Source organism: Carcharhinus amblyrhynchos, chromosome 9 (assembly GCF_965287045.1).
Source record: "Carcharhinus amblyrhynchos chromosome 9, sCarAmb.v2.hapA, whole genome shotgun sequence".
In the NCBI taxonomy this organism is placed as follows: domain Eukaryota; kingdom Metazoa; phylum Chordata; class Chondrichthyes; order Carcharhiniformes; family Carcharhinidae; genus Carcharhinus; species Carcharhinus amblyrhynchos.
Window position 1 is genome coordinate 84,271,313 of NC_137332.1, and position 22,833 is coordinate 84,294,145.

The window sequence follows — 22,833 nt, forward strand, 5'->3', positions numbered from 1 at the left end:
CATTGCACAGAATTCGAGGAATTCCCTTTGGAAGATAATGTCAAAATTATAATGGCAGGAACTAAAAACCCGACAGTCAAAAATTTGGGAAAATATTTCAAAATATGGATGGGGGGATATATATTTTGAAATATTTTCCCAAAGACTGTCAGATTGGAAGATTGAAACATAACCAACAGAGGAAGTGAAAGAAGCAGCTGAATATTTGTTACTGAGACGGGAACAATTATCTGAACAACATTAAACTTTCAGACTCAAAACAAATAAAAACACTAGCAGTGGAGGGGGTGGGAGGAATCTTGGAGACTGACACCGACAGGAACAATCTAAACGGCTGAAACTCCCATTTCCTCAGTCCCTGCCTGTCACTGCTCAGGAACCCCCCGAGGGGAACCCTCTCGGTCTGTCACTCTCTCTCTCTCTCTCTCTGCTTCTGTCTTTCTCTCCTCTCTCTCATACTCCCTCCTGGATGGAAGCTTTAACGATTTGCGGCAAATTAATTCATTTTCACCTTTCTAAGTATTTGAAAAATTCACTGAGTGACATTTTGAGTCCCCAGTTTAAATTTTTCCCTCTCACTCACTACACCTGACACCAGGAAACGGTCAATACCGTTTTACTGTACCAGTTCGAGCAGCTGGATGTTTGTTACTGAGACGGGAGAAAATGGGGAACCGTGTTCACTACATCCAATCTCCCAGCACAGAAGGCACAGTGGGATACAGTCAGGAGGGAGTTATCCTGGGAATCCTCAACAACATTCCAGACTCCATGTAGTCTCTCGGTACCGTGTCAAACACGGACAAGGAAACTTCCTCTGGTTACCACATACCGTCCCCCCCTCAGCTGATGAATCAGTTCTCCTCCATGTTGAACACCACTTGGAGGAAGCACTGAGGGTGGTAAGGACACAGAATGTACTCTGGGTGGGGAATTCAATGTCCATCACCAAGAGTTACTCGTTGAAACTATGGGAATAGTGGGACCGTGTGAGATGGAAAGGTCAAGGGGGAGGTGGTGAATATGGGATGGAGAATTGTGATTGTGATGGTTTAATCCCAGCAACTTTCAGTTTCTTTTCTGTTTTCAATCTTGTCACTCAAGAGATTCCAGATCAAACTGATCATTTGCAAATGATTGATCATTGGATTTGAATCCAATCTTCTGCTGATGAGTCATTGATTATGATGTGGAGATGCCAGCGTTGGACTGGGGTAAACACAGTAAGAAGTCTCACACCATCCGGTTAAAGTCTAACAGGTTTATTTGGTAGCACAAGCCACTCGCTTTCGGAGCGCTGACCCTTCATCAGGTGAGTGGGAATTCTGTTCACAAACAGGGCGTTTAAAGACAAAATTGTAAATTGAGTTTGTATCTTTAAATGCCCTGTTTGTGAACAGAATTCCCACTCACCTGATGAAGGGTCAGCGCTCCGAAAGCGAGTGGCTTATGCTACCAAATAAACCTGTTGGACTTTAACCTGGTGTTGTGAGACTTCTTACTGTGTCATTGATTGACAGGCCAAGCAACCAATCAGGACAATCACTTGGTGAAATGCAACCAATCAGCTGATGGGGAAGTGGGACATTTCCAAAGCACTCACCAGACATATACTGAATATTCTTAATGTTTATTACCTTTTACACATTGACATTGACAGAAAAAAGACTTGAATAAACAGCCCAGCCAGAGGAAGCTGGAGAAATTCACAGGGAGAATGGAGGTTTATTACAACACTTGTGGAGATTTTCTCAATAACATGAGAATCCTGTCCCTTTAAACAGTGACTAAAGCTTCAATTGTACCTGCAGGGTGAGCAGGAAGGAGGTCTGGTTTACTGAAGCAGATACTTCAGAGGGTCACATTCTTTCTGTACAGCTGACAGTCTTCAGCATCTTCGAGAGGTTTTACTTGTTATCACAAATCCACACTGTCCCCATCAAATACTCCCAGTGAAGGAAAAGCATGGGGTTAATACAGAGTAAAGCTCCCTCTACAATATCCCAACAATGTTCTTTAACCCCTGACCCTCGGAAGTGTCTCAGACTCAGTCCCGAGAAGGAAGAGAGTTGTAATTCAATGCTGACAGTGACCTTTGTCCTCCCAGCTCACCCCTGTTCTATTCCAAGTTGTGTCTCCTCTGTGGACTGTCTCTAACACTCTAGGCACATTCTGAACTCCTGACACTCTTGCTGAGGGGAGAGGAGAGGCTCACGTGGGTGAGGGCACAGGAGAAGCGAGCGTTGGACTCCCAGTCAGAGCCAGAGAGGGTCAGCAGGCTGCTGACGCTGTAGGTGTTGTCCGAAGCTCGCAGGTAGTTGCTGGTCTGAACCCCGTTGGAAATGGCTGCACCATCCTTCTTCCACTTCACCTCCACCTCATCGGGATAGAAGTGATCGGCAAGGCACACCAGGGTGGCAGTGCCCTTGGTCTTGACCTCCTCCGGGGAGGGGGGCAGCAGGGTCAGCGTGGGTTGTGAATTCTCACGGGCTGGAAGAGAAGAGAAGGAATTTTAATCACTGCCATTTTCAGGCTTTCAACATCCCGAATATTAACTGGGATCAAATCAGTGTCAATGTTTCAACGTTGCAGAATTCTGAAAATCCATTCCGGGGGAACTTTTTTAACCCGTACAGAACAATCCCAACAAGAGAAGGGGCAGTTTTAGCAGTTTTAGAGAATGAAACTGGGCATGTGGAAGGTATATCAGTGAGAGAGCATTTGGGTAATAATGATCATAATAGTTTTAGAGTAGCTACGGAAAAGGGGAAAGATCGATCAAGAGTAAACATTTTAAATTGGGAAAAGGCCAATTTCACTAAACTGGAATTTCCCAAAATGGAAAGGAAACAGCAACTTGAAAGTAAATCAGTGTCAGAGCAGTGGGAGGATATTCGAGCTGGAGATAGAGTTCAGGACATATCTGTTCATCAAGCAATAGCGTGGGACATTGCAAAGAGAATAACTAAGGATTAAATAGGGCTGATTAGAAAGCAAAAAGGTAACTTGTGTGTGGAGGGAGAAGACAGATAGGTGGTTCTTAAAGAATAATTTACATCAAATATATTGTGCTTCAGGAGGGGAGGGATTGTGAACTAATTAATGGGATAATGATAGTGACCGAGGAGATATTAATGTGTTTATCATCTTTTAAAATGGAGAAATTCCCAGGGCCGGGTGAAATGTATCCCAGGATGCGAAGTGAAGAAAGGGAAGAAATAACAGAGACTCTGGCCATTATTTTCCAATCCTCTGTGGCTACAGGTGTGGTGTGGGTGGACTGGAGGATGGATAATGCTTTTTAAAATTAAAGGCTGATGGAATCCAAGGGAAAGTGGCACATTCAATTTCAAATTAGCTCAGTGTCTGAGGGTAAAGGTTTGATTTGAAGCTGGTTAAATCATTTTACAATGTTACTGAAACATTTGTAAAGAAGGTTACTACAAATTCAGCACTGAAATGGTTAATAGTGAGAGTATTTAAAGACACAGTGTCGCTTTAACAGAATGTTAACCAATCAGGAAGCTGGAACTATTGCTCAGTCTGTCTGGGGGAAACAGGTTGAGCATCAACAAACCTCAGATCACACACAGATCAGGAGAACTTTATCCCAGAACATTGGAGCAGACTTGGATCAACACACTTCACACAGGATTCCCATTGGCTGGTGTAGAAGCTTCTAGATTTCATTTCAAACCTTACTGCCCAGCACTGGGCTGAGGTCAAGGGTGAGGCTAGAATTAGTCTCAGTGTCCAGGGGTCAGACAGGGTCACTGCTCCGAATGACCCCATGAACTCTGGGGTGTGCATGTATGAATAATGGGTGAGAGTCAGGATCAGAAATCTCCAAGCTCAAAGACAGAATTACATTTCTATAGCACCTGTCAGCACCTCAGGATGTCCCAATGTGTTTTACAGCTCATTGTGCACAGCAAGATCCCGGGGAGTAGACTGAGAAAGAACAGATAAGCAGATTTGTAGTGATGTTGATTGAGGGATGAATATTGACCAGTTCACCGGGGTGAATTCCCCTGCTCTTCTTCCAATAGTTCCATGGGATCTTTTACACCGCCTGAGAGGGCAGATATCAGATTGTCTCATCTGAAAGATGGGAGGCCTGTAGTTTAGAGGGGGGATGTGACAGGTGCTGGCCCTTTCCCCGTAAGGATTTTGGAAGTGGATGGGGAAAGTGGGAGGTGAACTAGAGAAACATCTTTGTTGCTGCTGAAACTCTTGCTATCTGCTCAGTCACAACTAATAAACACACAGACACATCAGACAAACATCAGTCTGTTTCTGTGGATTCTCTGCTGCTTTCAGTTCAATGAAGAGTGCAGGAGGACATGGCAGGAGCAACAACAGACAGACTGAAAAATGAGGTGTTAACCTGGTGAAGCTACAACACAGAGACTGTGTACCAAACAGCAGAAGCAGCAAGTGATAGACAGAGTTAAACCATCCCACAGCCAATGGATCAGATCTAAGCTCTGCAGTCCTGTCACATCCAGCCGTGAATGGTGGTGGACAATTAAACAACTCACTGGAGGAGGAGGCACCACAAATATCCCCATCCTCAATGATGGAGGAACCCAGCACATCAGTACAAAAGATAAGGCTGAAGCATTTGCAGCAATCTTCAGCCAGAAGTTCCGAGTGGATGATCCATCTCGACCTCCTCCGGAGGTCCTGAAGACTTGTGCTCCAGAACTTTCTGTGTCCCTAGCCAAGCTGTTCCAGTACATCTACAACACTGGCATCAACCCAACATTGTGATAAATTACCCGGTTATGAACTGTGCACAAAAACAGGACAAATCCAATCCGCACAATAACCTCCCCATCAGTCTACTCTCGATCATCAGCAATGTGATCTGAACATATCCAGAGTGATACCAAGCAGCACTTACTCAGCAATAATCTGCTCACTGACACTCAGTTTGTGTTCCTCCAGGGTCACTCAGTTCCTGACCTCATTACAGCCTTGGTTCAAACATAGAGAAAAGAGCTGAACTCCAGAGGTGAGGTGAGAGAGACTGCCCTTAACATCAAAGGCAGCATTTGAGCAAATGTGGCACCAAGGAGCCCTCGCAAAACTGGAGCCAATGGGAATCGGGGGAAAACTCTCCGCTGGTTGGAGTTATACCCGGCACAAAGGAAGATGGCTGTTGTTTGGGATTTAACTCGACAATCTATATTAATGAGCTGGATGAAGGGAATGAGAGTAATGTCACTAAACTTACTGATGATAAAATGAAAAGTAGAAATGCATGTTGTGAGGAGGATACAGAGTCTGAAAAGGAATAGAGATAGGTTCAGTGAGTGGGAAAACATTGACAGATGGAGAATAATGTGGGAAAATGTGAGTTTGTCCACTTTGGCAGGAGGATAGAGCAGAATACTAGTAAACTGGAGAAATTGTACTGAGTGATCTGGGTGTCTTTGCATCCAGGAACAGCAAGAAATTAGGAAGACAAATGGAATGTCGCTCTTCATTCCAATGAGGATGAGTATAAAAGGAGGGATGTTTTGCTAAAGCACATTGAGAAAATCACACTTAGAATATTGTGGACACTTAGGGCCTCCTTACTTAAGGAAAGATATAGGAGAATTGGAAAGAGTTCAGAGATGGTTCACTCGGCTGATTCCACCGAGTAAGGGGTTGTCTTATGAGGAAAGCTTGAGCAAGTTGGGCCGATACTCATTGGAGTAGAACTTATTCCACCACCTCAGCACCATCTTCACCAGAGCAATTAGGGATGGGTGATAAATGCTGGTCTGCATAGAATCACAGAAAATAGGAACAGGAATAGGCCATTTGGCCCTTTGAGCCTGTTCCACTCTTCATCATGATCATGGCTGATCATCCAATCAGGAGTCAGATCCTGTCTTCCCCACCAAATTCTTTCATCCTATTCACCCCAAAAGCTAAATCTCACTCCTTCTTGAAAATGTATAATATTTTAGCCTCAACTGCTTTCTGTGATAGTGAATTCCACAGGTTTACCCCTCACTGGGTGAAGGAATTTCCCCTCACCTCAGTCCTAAAAGGTTTCCCCCATATTCTCAGACTATGATGCCTCAAAGTGGACGCTCCCAGCATTGGGAACATGCTTCCTGTATCTATCCTGACTCGTCCTGTTGGAATTTTATAGGTTTTTATGTGATCCCCCCTCATTCTTCTGAGCTGCAGTGGGGGCAGCACGGTGACACAGTGGCTAGCACTGCTGTCTCACAGTGCCAGGGACCCAGGTTCAATTGCCAGCTTGGGTCACTGTCTGTGTGGAGTTTGCACATTCTCCCCATGCCTGCGTAGGTTTCCTCCAGGTGCTCCGGTTTCCTCCCACAGTCCAAAAGGTGTGCAGGTTAGGCCAAGCTAAATTCTCCCTCAGAATACCCGAAGAGGCGCCGGAATGTGGCCACATGGGGATTTTCACAGTGACTTCATTGCAGTGTGAATGTAAGCCTACTTATGACTAATAAATAAACTTCTAAAAATAATCTTCACCAACTCAATCTCCCCTCCTACATCAATCCCCTTATCGTAGAAATCATTCCAGTAAACATTTGCTGCACTCCCTCTCTCCCAAAAATATCCTTCCTCAGATAAGGAGAGCAAAACCGTACACATTATTCCTAGTGTGGTCTCACCAAGGCCCTGTATAACTGCAGAAAGACAGAATTACGAGGGACAGAGATCGGGTAGATATGAGGAAACGTTTCCCCTTGATCACAGAGGCAGCAGATTTTGAAGGACGTGAGGGAAATCCTTTCACTCAGAGGGTGTTGGGAATCTGGAACTCACTCCCTGAAAGGGTGGTAGAGGCAGGAACCCTCACATCATTTAAGAAGTGTTTAGATGAGCATTTGAAATTCCAAAGCACACAAGGCTACGGATCATAAGAACATAAGAACATAAGAAATAGGAGCAGGAGTAGGCCATCTAGCCCTTCGAGCCTGGCCCGCCATTCAATAAGATCATGGCTGACCTGTCATGGCTCAGTTCCACATTCCCGCCCTCTCAATTGTTGGAAAATGGGATTAGAATAGTTAGGAGCTTGATGGCCGGCAGAGACAGGATGGGCTGAAGGGCCACTTTCTGACTGAGCCAAGATGGGTGAGAATGTAAAGTGACCAACTTCTGGAAAATTCCGATGTGGATTATATTTGACTGACCAGACCCGAGAGAAAATGGAATATCACACCTGAATGGTCATGATGTGGATCTGCTGGTGTTGGACTGGGGTAAACACAGTAAAAAGTCTGACAACACCAGATTTATGTCCAACTTATTTATTTGACAGTAAACTCACTAGCTTTCGAGGTGAGTTTACTATCAAATAAATCGGCTCGACTTAAACCTGGTGTTGTCAGACTTTTTACACCTGAATGGTGTCAGGGACTTCTTCAAACAGAAAATAGAAATGCAGATTGAAAAAATGCCTAAGACTAAACTTTAATCTCCTGTGGTTACGGAGACAATGGAGACTGATTGTCTCATCTCAGCAGACATCCAAAACCCATCTCCTGTTGAGTTATATCCCAGAATGTGAAAATGGTCTGAATTCAAAGTAAACTGACTCTGGGTGAAAGACATGTTTGTTTGTTACATTTCAGGAAACAACAGGGAAATGGGTTAAAAATCCAACTGTATCCCTGAGCTGTGTGTACTGGTGCTGGGGTGACAGAATGTGAGTTGAGACATTTTTCGGGGTGTTCCAGTTTCCTCCCCCATTCCAAAGGTCTGCAGGTTAGATGGATTGGCCATGCTAAATTGCCCCGAGTGTGTTCTTTAGGTGGGTTAGCAATGGTAAATGCGCAGGGTTACAGGGAGCCTGGGTAAGAAGCTCTTTTGGAGAATCGGGTGAAAAGATTTCCCTCACGTCTCTCAAAATCTGCTGCCTCTGTGATTAAGGGGAAGAGTTTCCTCATATCTACCCTATCTCTGTCCCTCGTAATTCTGTCAATGGACTGAATATCCTCCTCCTGCACTGTAGGGATTCAATGGCTAATAAAAAACTACATGGACTGTGTAAGGTTTCCACGGGTGAAGGGATCCATTTGAAATGAACCCTGTTGTGACCAATCGAGGGTGGGATTCCAGCTGATTACTCCTCACCCAGAGGAAAACAAAATTGGGATCCGGTTCAAGAAGTTAACAAATGAGGGAGCCTGTCTGAGGACTGGTCACAACATGTACACAGCAAGATCCCACACACAGCAATGAGAACAATCAGCATTTTCAGTGATGTTGGATCCGGAATAAATGTCAGAATGAACTCATCCCAAAGAGAAAGTAACAGAGAGTCTCCCCAAAAGCCTGGAACACTGAAGCCACTGGATTGTGAGCCCTGCTGTGGCTGTTTGTCATCAGAACTTCAGCAAGAGATAAGCAGGGAGTGGAGAGAGCAGAGTGAAAGCTGGGGCAGGTGGCACCTCGGTGTCTGACTGTGCTGCTGCTGTGATCAGTTATATCAGAGAGTGAGACAGAGAGTTCAACTTCACATCAAACTCTGCCTGTGTGTGTCACACTGAGACTGACAGGAGTCTAGAGAGTGATTTCACTCCATGCTGCAGGAATGTGAACACAGTCTGCAAACGTCCAGATCTCCTCCACACGGTGGGTAAAAGCTGCTTACTTATATCTTGCTGCTTAAAGGGGGGAATGGAAGGAAAGAAATACAGCTGGACTCCCTGTTCTACACAGTGTTCTTCAATCAACCATTTCATTGACTGCAGCTTCCTCACTAACACCTTCAACTATTCAGTATTTGTGTTTGAGAAAGTTTCAGCATTGAAAGGGTTAATAACGGAGGATTGGGCTTTACTTACTCAGTCTGAGTTTGGTTCCTTTAGCGAACGTACGGCACACTGACAGCTTCCAGTGGAGGAGCTGTACAAAAACCTCTGCTCTCTGACTCACTCACTCACTCACTCATCTTTCTCTCTCACTCTTTCTCTCTCTCTGTTTCTCTCTCTGTTTCTCTCAATATCTCTGTGTTTTGTTGGGAGAGTTGAGAATTCTAAGTTGAGATGATAAATCTTTCAGTTGCTCTTCATATGTGGACATGGAGAGTAAGAGAGAAACTCGAGGCCTTCAGTGAGTCGTGGACACCACAGGGACTGGAGTGTGTAGTGGAAAGTGCAAATAATTTGTTCAGTTTCCTTTCTTGTGTTCATTAAATATTATATAAAACAGTGGGATGTGTCAGTACAGGAGGTGGGACTGTGTGTCCATTATTATATATTATATAAAACTGTGGGATGTGTCAGTACAGGAGGTGGGACTGTGTGTCCATTATTATATATTATATAAAACTGTGGGATGTGTCAGTACAGGAGGTGGGACTGTGTGTCCATTATTATATATTATATAAAACTGTGGGATGTGTCAGTACAGGAGGTGGGACTGTGTGTCCATTATTATATATTATATAAAACTGTGGGATGTGTCAGTACAGGAGGTGGGACTGTGTGTCCATTATTATATATTATATAAAACTGTGGGATGTGTCAGTATAGGAGGTGGGACTGTGTGTCCATTATTATATATTATATAAAACTGTGGGATGTGTCAGTACAGGAGGTGGGACTGTGTGTCCATTATTATATATTATATAAAACTGTGGGATGTGTCAGTACAGGAGGTGGTGCTGTGTGTCCATTATTATATATTATATAAAACTGTGGGATGTGTCAGTACAGGAGGTGGGACTGTGTGTCCATTATTATATATTATATAAAACTGTGGGATGTGTCAGTACAGGAGGTGGTGCTGTGTGTATTGGGGTTTTTGTAAGGCTCTGTATCACTGTGTCGAGGGTTGCTGCTATATTGCTGACAGTAATAATCAGCAACATCCTCATTCTGAACATTGCTGATTGTCAGGGTGAAACTTGTCCCAGATCCACTGCCGGTGAATCGGTCGGATATTCCTGTGAATCGACTTGATGCCTCAGAGATCAGCAGAGCCGGTTTCTGTCCTTCTCGCTGTTGGTACCAAGCAATATTATTATCAATGCCTTGACTGGCCGTACAGGTGATGGTGGCGGTCTGGGCCAGGCTCACTGACAGCACCGGGGGAGTCTGGGTCATGATGATTTCTCCATTGATACCTGAGGGGTAATAGAGAAACAGAGTGAAGTAAGAACTGTCACAGAAAGAGGCTGTACAATGAGATATTGTTGAAGACACTGACTGTTCCTCTCCTTTCAGCATTTTCCCTTCAATCACAAGTCAGGAGAATTGGATTGAAATGGAGAGCAGGGAAATATTCAAGGTGGAAGGAGAGAGATTTGTACCTGCGATGCAGAATGCCAGAGGCCAGAGCAGCTGGATGGCTGAAATCATGGTGTGTGCTCGTGTCCCTGTGCCTGGTTACTGATAAACTCTCCCTTCTCTGGGCTCTGCTTTATAAAGCTGCAGCCTGTGAGAGTCTCACTGTCTGTTCCTCAGTTTGTAAATGGTCTGACCCAGAGAAACCACATCAGCACCTTTCACTTCCTCTTCTTCTCTCCCCCTCCCTCAGTCTCTGTCTCTCAGCATCAGTCCCCAGTCTCTGTCTCTCACTCTCTTGATATCTGTCCTTCTGTCCCTGTCCCTGAGTCTCTATCTCTCTCTCCCTTAGCTTCTGTGTCTCCATCACAGTCCGCTGTCTCCCAGCCGTTGTCTGTCTCACTTTCTTGTTATCTGCCCCACAGTCTCAGACTCTCTCACTCTCTCATTACCTGTCCCCCCAGGCTCTGTTCCCACTCTCTCTATTCCCCCTCTGTCTGTTGCTCCTCTCTCTTTTCCCCCTCTCTCGGTCTCTTTTTGTTCCTGTCTCATTCTCCTTGTTTGCTCTCTCCTTCGCTCATTCTTTTTCTCTCTCTCTCTTCCTCTGTTCAGCTCTCCTTCTCCGTCACCTTCTCTCCAGCACTTCTATCTGTCTGTCCACTCATCTCACTCTGCCCCAGAAGAGGCACCATCCTCCCAGTATCCACTCTGTCAGTCCCCTCACAATCTGATATGTTTCAATAAGATCACCTCTCATTCTTCTAAACTCCAATGGGTTCAGGCCCAACCTGTCCAACTTTTCTTCATGAGGTAACCCCTCACCCCAGGAATGTGTCGGGTGAATCTTCTCTGAACTGTTTCTAACACAATGATATCCTTTTTCAAATAAGGAAACCTAAACTGTACACAGTATTCCAGATGTGGTTTCACTGAGACCCTGTACAGCTGCAGTAAAACTTCCCTATTTTTATATTCCATTCTCCTTGTAATAAACACCAACATTCCATTTGTTTTCCTAATCACTTGCTGGAGCTGCAGACTAACTTGTTGTGATTGATGTCCCAGGACAGCCAGATCCCTCTGTAGCACCGAGTTGTACAATCTCTCTCCATTTCAATAGTTTACTGCTTTTCTATTCTTCCTGCCAAAGTGGACACCTTCACATTTACCCAGGTTGTACTCCACATGTTAAGCCACTCATTTCCTTTGTCTCTGTCTGTTTGCAGACTCTCTACCTCCTCTTGGTAACTTACTTCCCCCAACGACCTTAGTGTCAAAGAACAAAGAAAATTACAGCACAGGAACAGGCCCTTCGGCCCTCTAAGCCTGCACCGACCGTGCTGCTGTCATTGAGACATTAGTTCCATTCACTCCCTTCATCCAAGTCATTGCTGTGGATTGTGAATAGTTGTGGTCCCAGCACTGATTGTTCCAGAACTCCACTTCCCAACCCCAAAACAATCATCTATCCGCTCTCTCTGGTCTCTATGAGCTAACCAATCTTCTATCAATGCTAATATGTTCCCCACACACCATGACTTTGTATCTTGTGTAGTTAGATTTAATGTGGCAATTTATCAAATACCTTTTGGAATTCCCTAGATATCACATCTACAAGTTCCTCTTATCCACTTTGTGAATTCCTCAAAAGTGAACAATCACACATTTATAACATAAAGAAACTGCTCCACATCGACCATAGAACATAGAATAGAACATAGAACATTACAGCGCAGTACAGGCCCTTCGGCCCTCGATGTTGCGCCGACCAGTGGAACCAATCTAATGACCCTCTAACCTAAACTATTCCAATGTTATCCATATGCCTATCCACTGACCATTTGAACGCCCTTAAAGTTGGCGAGTCCACAACTGCTGCAGGCAGGGCATTCCACACCCTTACTACCCTCTGAGTAAAGAACCTACCTCTGACATCCGTCCTATAATTACCTCCCCTTAATTTAAAGCTACGTCCCCTCGTGTTAGCCATCACCAACTGAGGAAAAAGGCTCTCACTATCCACCCTATCTAACCCTCTGATCATCTTGTATGCCTCAATTAGGTCACCTCTTAACCTTCTTCTTTCTAACGAAAATAACCTCAAGTTCCTCAGCCTTTCCTCGTAAGATCTTCCCACCATACCAGGCAACATCCTGGTAAACCTCCTCTGCATCCTTTCCAATGCCTCCACATCCTTCTTATAATGCGTCAAATAAGAAGGATGTCCATGGTGTCCATGTCCTACTGGAGCCTCCATTGGAGAGCAGTAAACATAAGCTTCCTTCTCACTAGAGCCTCCAGTAGGGACCAGTAAACATGGGCGTCCTTCCCACTGGAGCCTCCAATAGGGACCAGTAAACATGGGCCTCCTTCCCACTGGAGCCTCCAATAGGGACCAGTAAACATGGGCCTCCTTCCCACTGGAGCCTCCAATAGGGACCAGTAAACATGGGCCTCCTTCCCACTGGAGCCTCCAATAGGGACCAGTAAACATGGGCCTCCTTCCCACTGGAGCCTCCAATAGGGACCAGTAAACATGGGCCTCCTTCCCACTGGAGCCTCCAATAGGGACCAGTAAACATGGGCCTCCTTCCCACTGGAGCCTCCAATAGGGACCAGTAAACATGGGCCTCCTTCCCACTGGAGCCTGCAATAGGGACCAGTAAACATGGGCCTCCTTCCCACTGGAGCCTCCAATAGGGACCAGTAAACATGGGCCTCCTTCCCACTGGAGCCTCCAATAGGGACCAGTAAACATGGGCCTCCTTCCCACTGGAGCCTCCAGTAGTTGAGCTTCAAACTCCACATTCTCTCCATCATGTAGGTCTCTTATTTCCATTTCTACAACACTGTCTGTCTCTACACTACATCAGCCGCATGAGTGCAGAGACCCTTATCCCTGCTTGTCACTCCTCCGAACGCTATTATTCCAATATTCTCTCCTGGCTCCCTTCATGCACATTCCATAAGCCCCAACTTGTCCCAAATGCAGTGAGCCTGGATCCTGTTTCACACCAAGTGTCGTTCTAACACTACTCCTGGCCTCACTGACCTATCACCGCTGACCTCACTGACATGTTACCTCAGTGACATAGGAATATAGAAGAGTAGGCCATTCGGCCCTTCAAGCCTTCTCCACCATTCTTTTGATAATGGCTGATCATCGAATTTAATATCCTGAATCTCTCCACATAGTAGGGTTGTGGATTTGGAAGGTGCTGCCTCAGGAGCCTTGGTGAGTTCATGCAGGGCATCTTGTGGATGGTACGCATGGCTGCCACAGTTCAAGAATGGTGGAGGAATTGAATGTTAGTGGAAGGGGAGGCCATCGAGAGGTGTTGCTTTGTCCTGAATGATGTTGAGCTTCTTGAGTGTTGTTGGAGCTGCACTCATCCAGGCAAGTGGGAAGTATTCCATCACAGTCCTGACTTGTGCCTTGTAAGTGGCAGGCAGGCTTTGGGCAGACATGAGGTGAGTTACTGTCCACGGTATTCTTAACCACTGACCTGCTCTTGTAACTACAGTATTTATAAGGTTATTGCTGTTCAGTTTTTGGTCAATCGTAACAACTAGGATGTTGATAGTGGGGGATTCAGTGTTGGCAATGACAGTTAATGTCAAGGGGAGATGTTAAAATTCTCTCTTGTTGGAGATGGTCATTGCCTGGTACTTGCGAATGTGATTGTTACTTTCCAGTTGTCATCCCAAGTCTGGATATTGCCCAGGTCTTGCTGCATTTGGACATAGACTGTTTCAGTATCTGAGGAGTTGTTCATGGTGCTGAACATTGTGCAGTCATCAGCGGACATCCCCACTTCTGACCTTATGATGGAGGGAAGGTCATTCATGAAGCAGCTGAAGATAGTTGGGCCTAGGACACTATCCTGAGGAATTCCTGCAGTGATGTCCTGGGGCAAGCTCAGATTGAAATCCGAGAACCCCAACCATCTACCATTGTGCTGGGAGAGTTTTCCCCTGATTCCCATTGACTCCTGTATTGCTAGGTCTCCGTGGTGCCACTCTCTGTCAAATGCTGCCTTGATATCAAGAGCGGTCACTCTCACCTCACCTCTGGGGTTTAGTTCTTCAGTCCATGTTTGAACAAAGGCTGTAATGAGGTCAGGAGCTGAGTGATCCTGGCGGAACCCAAACTGAGTGTCAGTGAGCAGGTTATTGCTGAGTAAAAGCAGTTTGATAGAACTGTTGATGACACATTCTATCTCTTTGCTGATGATGCAGAGTAGGTTGATGGGGTAGGAGTTGGACAGAATAGATTTGTCCTGTTTTTTGGTTTTCAGCACATACTGATGCAATTTTCCACATTTCTGGATTGGTGCCAGTGTTGTAGCTGTACTGGAACAGCTTGGCTGGGAGCAAGGGATCTTCTGGCGCACAACTCTTCAGGACTAACATAAGAACATAAGAAATAGGAGCAGGAGTAGGCCATCTAGCCCTTCGAGCCTGCCCCGCCATTCAATAAGATCATGGCTGATCTGAAGTGGATCAGTTCCACTTTCCCGCTTTCTCCCCATAACCCTTAATTCCCTTGCCTACCAAAAACCTATCTACCCGTGACTTAAATATATTTAGTGAGGTAGCGTCCACCACTTCAACGGACAGAGAATTCCAGAGATTCATCACCCTTTGAGTGAAGAAGTTCCTCCTCAACTCTGATCTAAACTACCCCCCCGCCTTATCTTGACGCTGTGACCTCTAGTCCTGCTATCCTTTCCAATAATCTCTCTACCTCTACCCTATCCATCCCTTTCATTATCTTATACGTCTCTATAAGATCCCCCCTCATCCTTCTAAACTCCAATGAGTACAGACCCAGTCTATTTCGTCTCTCTTCATAGTCCAACCCCCTCATCTCCGGTATCAGCCTAGTGAACCTCCTCTGCACTCCCTCCAAGGCCAAAATATCCTTGCGCAAGTGCGGTGACCAAAACTGCACACAGTACTCCAGCTGCGGCCTCACCAGTGCCCTGTACAGTTGCAGCAGGACCTCCCTGCTTTTATATTCTATCCCCCTCGCTATAAAGGCCAGCATCCCATTCGCCTTCTTGATCACCTGCTACACCTGCAGACTGGGTTTTTGCGACTCGTGCACAAGGAACCCCAGGTCCCTCTGCACCGTAGCATGCTGCAGCTTTTTGCCTTTTAAATAATAATCCCTCCTACTATTATTTCTGCCAAAGTGGATAACCTCACACTTGCTAACATTATACTCCATCTGCCAGGTCCTCGCCCACTCGCTCAGCCTATCCAGATCTCTCTGCAGACTTTCCACACCCTTCACGCAATTTGCTTTTCCACTCATCTTCATGTCATCAGCAAATTTCGTCAGCCTACTCTCAGCCCCCTTCTCCAGGTCATCTATATAAATGGTAAATAGTTGAGGCCCCAGCACCGATCCCTGCGGCACTCCACTAGTCACCAACCGCCAATCAGAATAGCACCCACTGATACTAGCTCTCTGCTTCCTATTAGACAACCAATCCTCAAACCACGCTAACACCTTACCCCCAACTCTGTGCACCCTAACCTTCTGTAGCAACCTTTTGTGAGGCACCTTATCAAACACCTTTTGGAAATCTAAAAACACTATTGCTGGATTATTGTCAGGATGTGGATGTGCCGGCGTTGGACTGGGGTAAACACAGTAAAAAGTCTGACAACACCAGGTTTTAGTCCAACCGATTTATTTGATAGTAAATGCACAAGCTTTCGGGTTAGTCCCTTCATCAGGTGAATGGAGAGTTCTGGCCTCAGACAGAGCATATAAAGCACAGTTTAGAGATTACTGATTGGAATGCGAATCCTTACACCTAACCTGCTGTTCAAGTCTTGAAGTGGCTGACAATGTGAGTGGAAGGAGCACTGATCACAGGTTAAAGAGATGTGTATTGTCTCCAGACAGTACAGTGAGTGAAGGCGGCCTTCACGACACACGACAGCGCAGAGTCGCTGAGCAGAGACTGATAGCCAAGTTCCACACACATGAGGACGGTCTCAACAGGGATCTTCGGTTCATGTCGCACTATCTGTAACCCCCGTGACTTGCCTGGGTTTGCAAAACCTCACTTACTGTACTGTCTGGAGACAATACACATCTCTTTAACCTGTGATCAGTGCTCCTTCCACTCACATTGTCAGCCACTTCAAGACTTGAACAGCAGGTTAGGCGTGAAGATTTGCATTCTAATCAGTAATCTGTAAACTGTCTGTGCTTTATATGCTCTGTCTGAGGCCAGAACTCTCCATTCACCTGACGAAGGGACTAACCCAAAAGCTTTTGCGTTTACTATCAAATAAATCGGTTGGACTAAAACCAGGTTGTTGTCAGACTTTTTATTGTCAGGACCCAGAGTCTTTGCAGTATCAGCCTTATCTTTTGTACTGATGTGCTGGGTTCCTCCATCATTGAGGATGGGGATATTTGTGGTGCCTCCTCCTCCAGTGAGTTGTTTAATTGTCCACCACCATTCACGGCTGGATGTGACAGGACTGCAGAGCTTAGATCTGATCCATTGGTTGTGGGATGGTTTAACTCTGTCTATCACTTGCTGCTTCTGCTGTTTGGCACACAGTCTCTGTGTTGTAGCTTCACCAGGTTAACACCTCATTTCTTAGTATATCTGCAGTTGCTCCTGCCATGTCCTCCTGCACTCTTCATTGAACCAGGGTTGATCCCCTGGCTTGGTGGTAATGGTAGAGTGGGGGATATGCTGGACCATGAGGTTACAGATTGTGGTTGAGTACAATTCTGCTGCTGCTGATGGCCCACAGTGCCTCATGGATGCCCAGTTTTGAGTTGCTTGATCTGTTTGAAATCTATCCCATTTAACACGGTGGTAGTGCCACACAACATGATGGAGGGTATCCTCAATGTGAAGATGGGATTTTATCTCCACAAGGACTGTGCGGTGGTCACTCCCACTGATACTGTCATGGACAGATCCATCTGTAACAGGCAGGTTGGTGAGGATGAGGTCAAGTATGTTTCTCCCTCTTGTTGGTTCCCTCCCCACCTGCCGCAGTCCCAGTCTAGCAGCGATGTCCTTTAGGACCCAGCCAGCTCGGTGTGTGGTGGTGCTACTGAGTAACTCTTGGTGATGGACATTGAATTCCGTACATTCTGTGTCCTTACCACCCTCAGTGCTTCCTCCAAGTGGTGTTCAACATGGAGGAGAACTGATTCATCAGCTGAGGGGGGGACGGTATGTGGGAACCAGAGGAGGTTTCCTTGTCCGTGTTTGACACGGTACCGAGAGACTACATGGAGTCTGGAATGTTGTTGAGGATTCCCAGGATAACTCCCTCCTGACTGTATCCCACTGTGCCTTCTGTGCTGGGAGATTGGAGGTAGTGAACACGGTTCCCCATTTTCTCCCGTCTCAGTAACAAACATCCAGCTGCTCTGAGCTCCTTCTTTCACTTCCTCTGTTGGTTACGTTTCAATCTTCCGATCTGACAGTCTTTGCAGTTGTTTTTGACACTGGGGATTTGTGCTGTGGTCTGAATCTCTAACAATAACTGTCCAATCAGTGAAAAGAACAGCAGCTCAGAGCAGTCAGGACTGAGGAGCCAGGCTCACTGGGAAACACATTGGGAAGATCAAAGCCATGGTCTTCATCTCCCGATACAAACTCCATCCCTCCCCCTGAGCACTGTCTGCTGCTCAACCAGACTCTCTACAACATTCGCCTCAGCTTTGACCCCCATCTGACCCCCGAAATCCTCCACATCACAAAGACCAGCCTCTTCTCCTGAGAATTGGAATATGCTGACTGCACAGGAGAGCTTTCAGAAACAGGGAGGAGAAAAGGCAAAGACTTGTGGATAGTAGGGACAGATGGAGGAAGCTCAGTTTGAACATTTTCAGTTGGCTCCCCTGCAGTCTCAACAGCCTATTTTTCAGGGAGAAAGTTTCAAATTTCCACTAGTCTTCAAGTGATGAAATGATTCCTGAACTCACCCCTGAAGATTCAATGGCCTTGTTTATTCCAGCTGCATTGGCTCAATTTACCATCATACCAACATCTCTACATTTGTCCATTCTCTAGCTAAAAATGAATGTTTTAACATTAATCTCAGTAAAATCATTTCATTCATCCCACTTTAGGTATAGTGAGAGACACAGTGCAGTAAAATGGTATTGACCGTTTTTTAAGTCTACAAGATTATGAGAGCCATGGACAGAATGGATTGTCAGAAGCTTTTTCCCAGGGTGGAAGAGTCAATTACTTGGGGGCACAGGTTTATGGTGAGAGGGGCAAGTCTTAAAGGAGATGGATGAGACAGGTTTCTTACACAGACATTAGTGGGTGCCTGGAACTCGTTTCCGGGGGAGGTAGTGGAAGTGGATACTGGAGTGACTTTTAAGAGGCGTCTTGACATGTGCATGAATAGAATGGGAATAGAGGGATATGGTCCCCGGAAAGGTAGGGGTTTTTAGTTAAGTTGGTGCATGGTCGGTGCAGGCTTGGAGGGCGGAAGAGCCTGTTCCTGTGCTGTAATTTTCTTTGTTCATTGTTCTTTGGTTCCTAGTGACAGGGATAGTGAGAGGCAAGGTACAGTAAGACAGTATTGACTGTTTCCTGGTGTCAGGTGTAGTGAGTGAGAGGTAAAAATTTAGATTGGGGGACTCAAAATGTCACTCAGTGAATTTTTCAAATAATTAAAAAAGTGAAAATGAATTAATTTGCTGCAAATCGTTAAAGCTTTCATCCAGGAGGGAGAGAGAGATAGTGAGAGACAGAGAGAGAGAGAGAGAGATAGTTGGAGAGAGAGAGAGAGAGAGCGAGAGAGAGGGGGAGTGAGAGACACAGAGAGACAGAGAGAGCGAGAGGGAACGAGAGAGAGAGAGAACGAGTGACAGACCGAGAGCGTTCCCCTCGGGGGGTTCCTGAGCAGTGACAGGCAGGGACTGAGGAAATGGGAGTTTCAGCCGTTTAGATTGTTCCTGTCGGTGTCAGTCTCCAAGATTCCTCCCACCCCCTCCGCTGCTAGTGTTTTTATTAGTTTTGAGTCTGAAAGTTTAATGTTGTTCAGATAATTGTTATCCGAATGGAAATATACATCTCTTTCTATTTGTGTGTGTTTGTGTACAATGAAGAATTTGTGTGTGTGAGCTTTCATGTCTTTCCTTCCCTAATTTCTCATTTGTGTGTGAAGTTTCAGCAATTTGAAGCTTCACAATGTGGATAATGAGTTGGATTCAAGGACAATATAATGAAACAAAGCAAAGTTTGAAGTTATGAGGCTTGAGTTGAGATTTCTGTCCAAAAAGCAGAGTTTGATTGTTCTGTAAAGATACACCAGCTTTTCCCTGTGTTGAAAATGAGTCGCTTTGTAGCAGCCTCTTGCAGACAAACACAGAGTGAACTCTTTGCAACAACAGCTTAAACTTTCAGATTGCTGAATCCATTCCCCTGAGCAGAATGGACCTTGTGTTTTTATTTCCAGAGAACCACAAATGGAACAAGATTGGCAGCAGTATTAAGACTCGGTGTACATTCGATGGGCTGAATAGACTCCTTCTGCACGATAGGGATTCTATGGAAAATGACTTAACCCCTTCAGGACCACTGTTATTTTCTACTTGGGGACAGGAGCTCTGATATGGACACACTGTTCAATGAGAATCTGACCTTTCAGTAAGTGACCTTTGAGATACAAAGATGTTATCTAAGATAAAGAATATGTGTTGTTAAACATGTGGCACTTTCAATCTGGATACAAAGTCACACACATCAGGAAGAGGGAGTTTCAATTTTGATAGTGGAAATTATAATTCTTACAAAGTTTAAAGATTTGAGCTGTGGGTCCTGATAATGTTCTCAACAGGAAATGTTTATTTCAGAAGGTTTGACAACAATTGACACAAATCCAAATGCTGAAAGCTTCTGTGCTGAAAGAAGAGTTTAAAATGTGTTTGCCTCTTCCCAAAATATAAACCCAAAAGTTTGATGGATGCAACTTGTAGCAGAGTTAAAGAAGGCAGCTCAACAACAAAACTATTCGGATCTGGAATCATTTTAAAATCACCAGCAACAATCTCCAGAGTTACTTTTGAGAGAATAGAATGTTGTTTGAGGTGTTAAGACCCACACTGATGTTAAATGTGAGAGGATCTCAAAGCTCAGAATGGGAACATGGAACACTGGTTCTTAGTGGTGGAGATTTTCACTTTGGTATCCTGTGAGAAAAGTGTGTGAACCAGGGAGAAATAGTCCAGTCTTTGTGTGAACAATTAATACAGAATATTCATTCAAGTAAAAAGAAAAAAAAACACACAAGCTCTTTAATACACAACAATACATTTAACTGGACTAACGACTAGACACACACACTATTACATGAAACTACCCCTTTGTTCTCAATCACCTATGTTTCCTGAACATTAAGATTTCCCTTTGTTTCAAAACAACATCCAATATTGGACCTGATTTTACCAAAAATTCACGCCCATTTTCGGGCGCAAAATCGCGGTAAATTTGGGCATCGGGCCTGTAATGCGATCTGCACCTGAATCTGAGCAGATTGCGCCTTCACCGACACCCAATTTGGGCGCAGATCCGATCCGTGCCCCAATCGGGCAGCCTGACAATTTAAATGCATTAACATGCATTTAAACCGACTTAATGAACCGTGTGCCCCACTCTAAAATAAAATAAGAACATAAGAAATAAGAGCAGGAGTAGTCCATCTAGCCCTTCGAGCCTGCCCCGCCATTCAATAAGATCATGGCTGATCTGAAGTGGCTCAGTTCCACTTTCCCGCTTTCTCCCCATAACCCTTAATTCCCTTGTCGATCAGAAACCTATCTACCCGTAACTTAAATATGTTTAGCGAGGTAGCCTCCATCACTTCAACGGGCAGAGAATTCCAGAGATTCACCACCCTTTGAGTGAAGAAGTTCCTCCTCAACTCTGATCTAAACTGCACCCCCCTTATCTTGAGGCTGTGCCCTCTAGTCCTGCTGTCCTTTCTGAGCGGGAAGAATCTCTCTACCTCTACCCTATCCATTCCTTTCATTATCTTATACGTCGCTATAAGATCCCCCCTCAACCTTCTAAACTCCAACGAGTACAGACCCAGTCTATTTAGTCTCTCTTCATAGTCCAACCCCCTCATCTCCGGTATCAGCCTAGTGAACCTCCTCTGCACTCCCTCCAAGGCCAATATATCCTTGCGCAAGTGCGGCGGCCAAAACTGCACACAGTACTCCAGCTGCGGCCTCACCAGTACCCTGACAGCTGCAGCAAGACCTCCCTACTTTTATATTCTAACCCCCCTCGCTATAAAGGCCAGCATCCCATTCGCCTTCTTGATCAGCTGCTGCACCTGCAGACTGGGTTTTTGCGACTCGTTCACAGGGACCCCCAGGTCCCTCTGCACCGTAGCTTGCTGCAGCTTTTCGCCTTTTAAATAATAACCCCTCCTACTATTATTTCTGCCAAAGTGGATAACCTCACACTTGCTAACATTATACTCCATCTGCCAGGTCCTCGCCCACTCGCTCAGCCTATCCAGATCTCTCTGCAGACTTTCCACACCCTCCACGCAATTTGCTTTTCCACTCATCTTCATGTCATCAGCAAATTTTGTCACCCTACACTCAGCCCCCTCCTCCAGATCATCTATATAAATGGTAAATAGCTGAGGCCCCAGCATCGATCCTCGCGGCACTCCACTAGTCACCAACCGCCAACCAGAATAGCACCCATTGATACCAACTCTCTGCTTCCTATTAGACAGCAATCCTCTATCCATGCTAACACCTTACCCCCAACTCCGTGCACCCTAACCTTCTGTAGCAACTTTTTATGAGGCACCCTATCAAACGCCTTTTGGAAATCTAAAAACACCACATCCACCGGTTCCCCTCTGTCTACTGCACTAGTCACATCCTCATAGAAATCGAATAAATTCGTCAAACACGACTTCCCCTTAATGAATCCATGCTGCATCTGCTCTCTGAAACCATTCCTTTCTAGGTGCCTCGCTATTTCTTCTTTGATGACGGATTCTAGCATATTTCCAACTACAGACGTTAAACTAACCGGCCTATAATTCCCTGCCTTTTGTCTGCTGCCTTTTTTTAAACAGCCATTTTCCAATCTTTTCCAATCTTCTGGCACTTCCCTGGAATCCAGCGAATTTTGGTAAATAATCACTAAGGCATCCACTATCACCTCTGCCATTTCTTTCAGAACCCTGAGATGCATTCCATCTGGTCCTGGGGACTTGTCTACCTTTAGTCCCATTAGTCTATCAAACACTATCTCTCTAGTGACAGTAATCGCATTCAGGCCCTCAACTCCTACCATTCTTCTATCTTTAATATCCGGCAAACTATTCGTGTCCTCCTCCGTGAAGACCGAGGCAAAAAACTTATTTAACGCCTCAGCCATTTCCTCATCTCCCACCATTAAATCCCCCCTCTCATCCTCTAAGGGTCCAACATTCACTCTAGCCAGCCTCCTCTTCTTTATATATTTGTAAAACCTCTTACTGTCCTTTTATATTTAGTGCTAGTTTAGCTTCGTAGTCTATC

The 22,833-nt window shown here is 45.3% G+C and overlaps 1 gene segment (V, D, J or C); it reads right to left on the reverse strand.

Moving 5' to 3' along the window:
* Positions 1 to 2,161: 2,161 nt before the first annotated feature.
* LOC145348596 (Ig kappa chain V region Mem5-like) lies at positions 2,162 to 10,346 on the reverse strand. The segment is given in 4 exon segments: positions 2,162 to 2,490; positions 8,829 to 8,867; positions 9,809 to 10,111; positions 10,298 to 10,346. Coding segments are annotated over 4 exon segments (720 nt in total).
* Between the last annotated feature and the right edge of the window lie 12,487 nt (positions 10,347 to 22,833).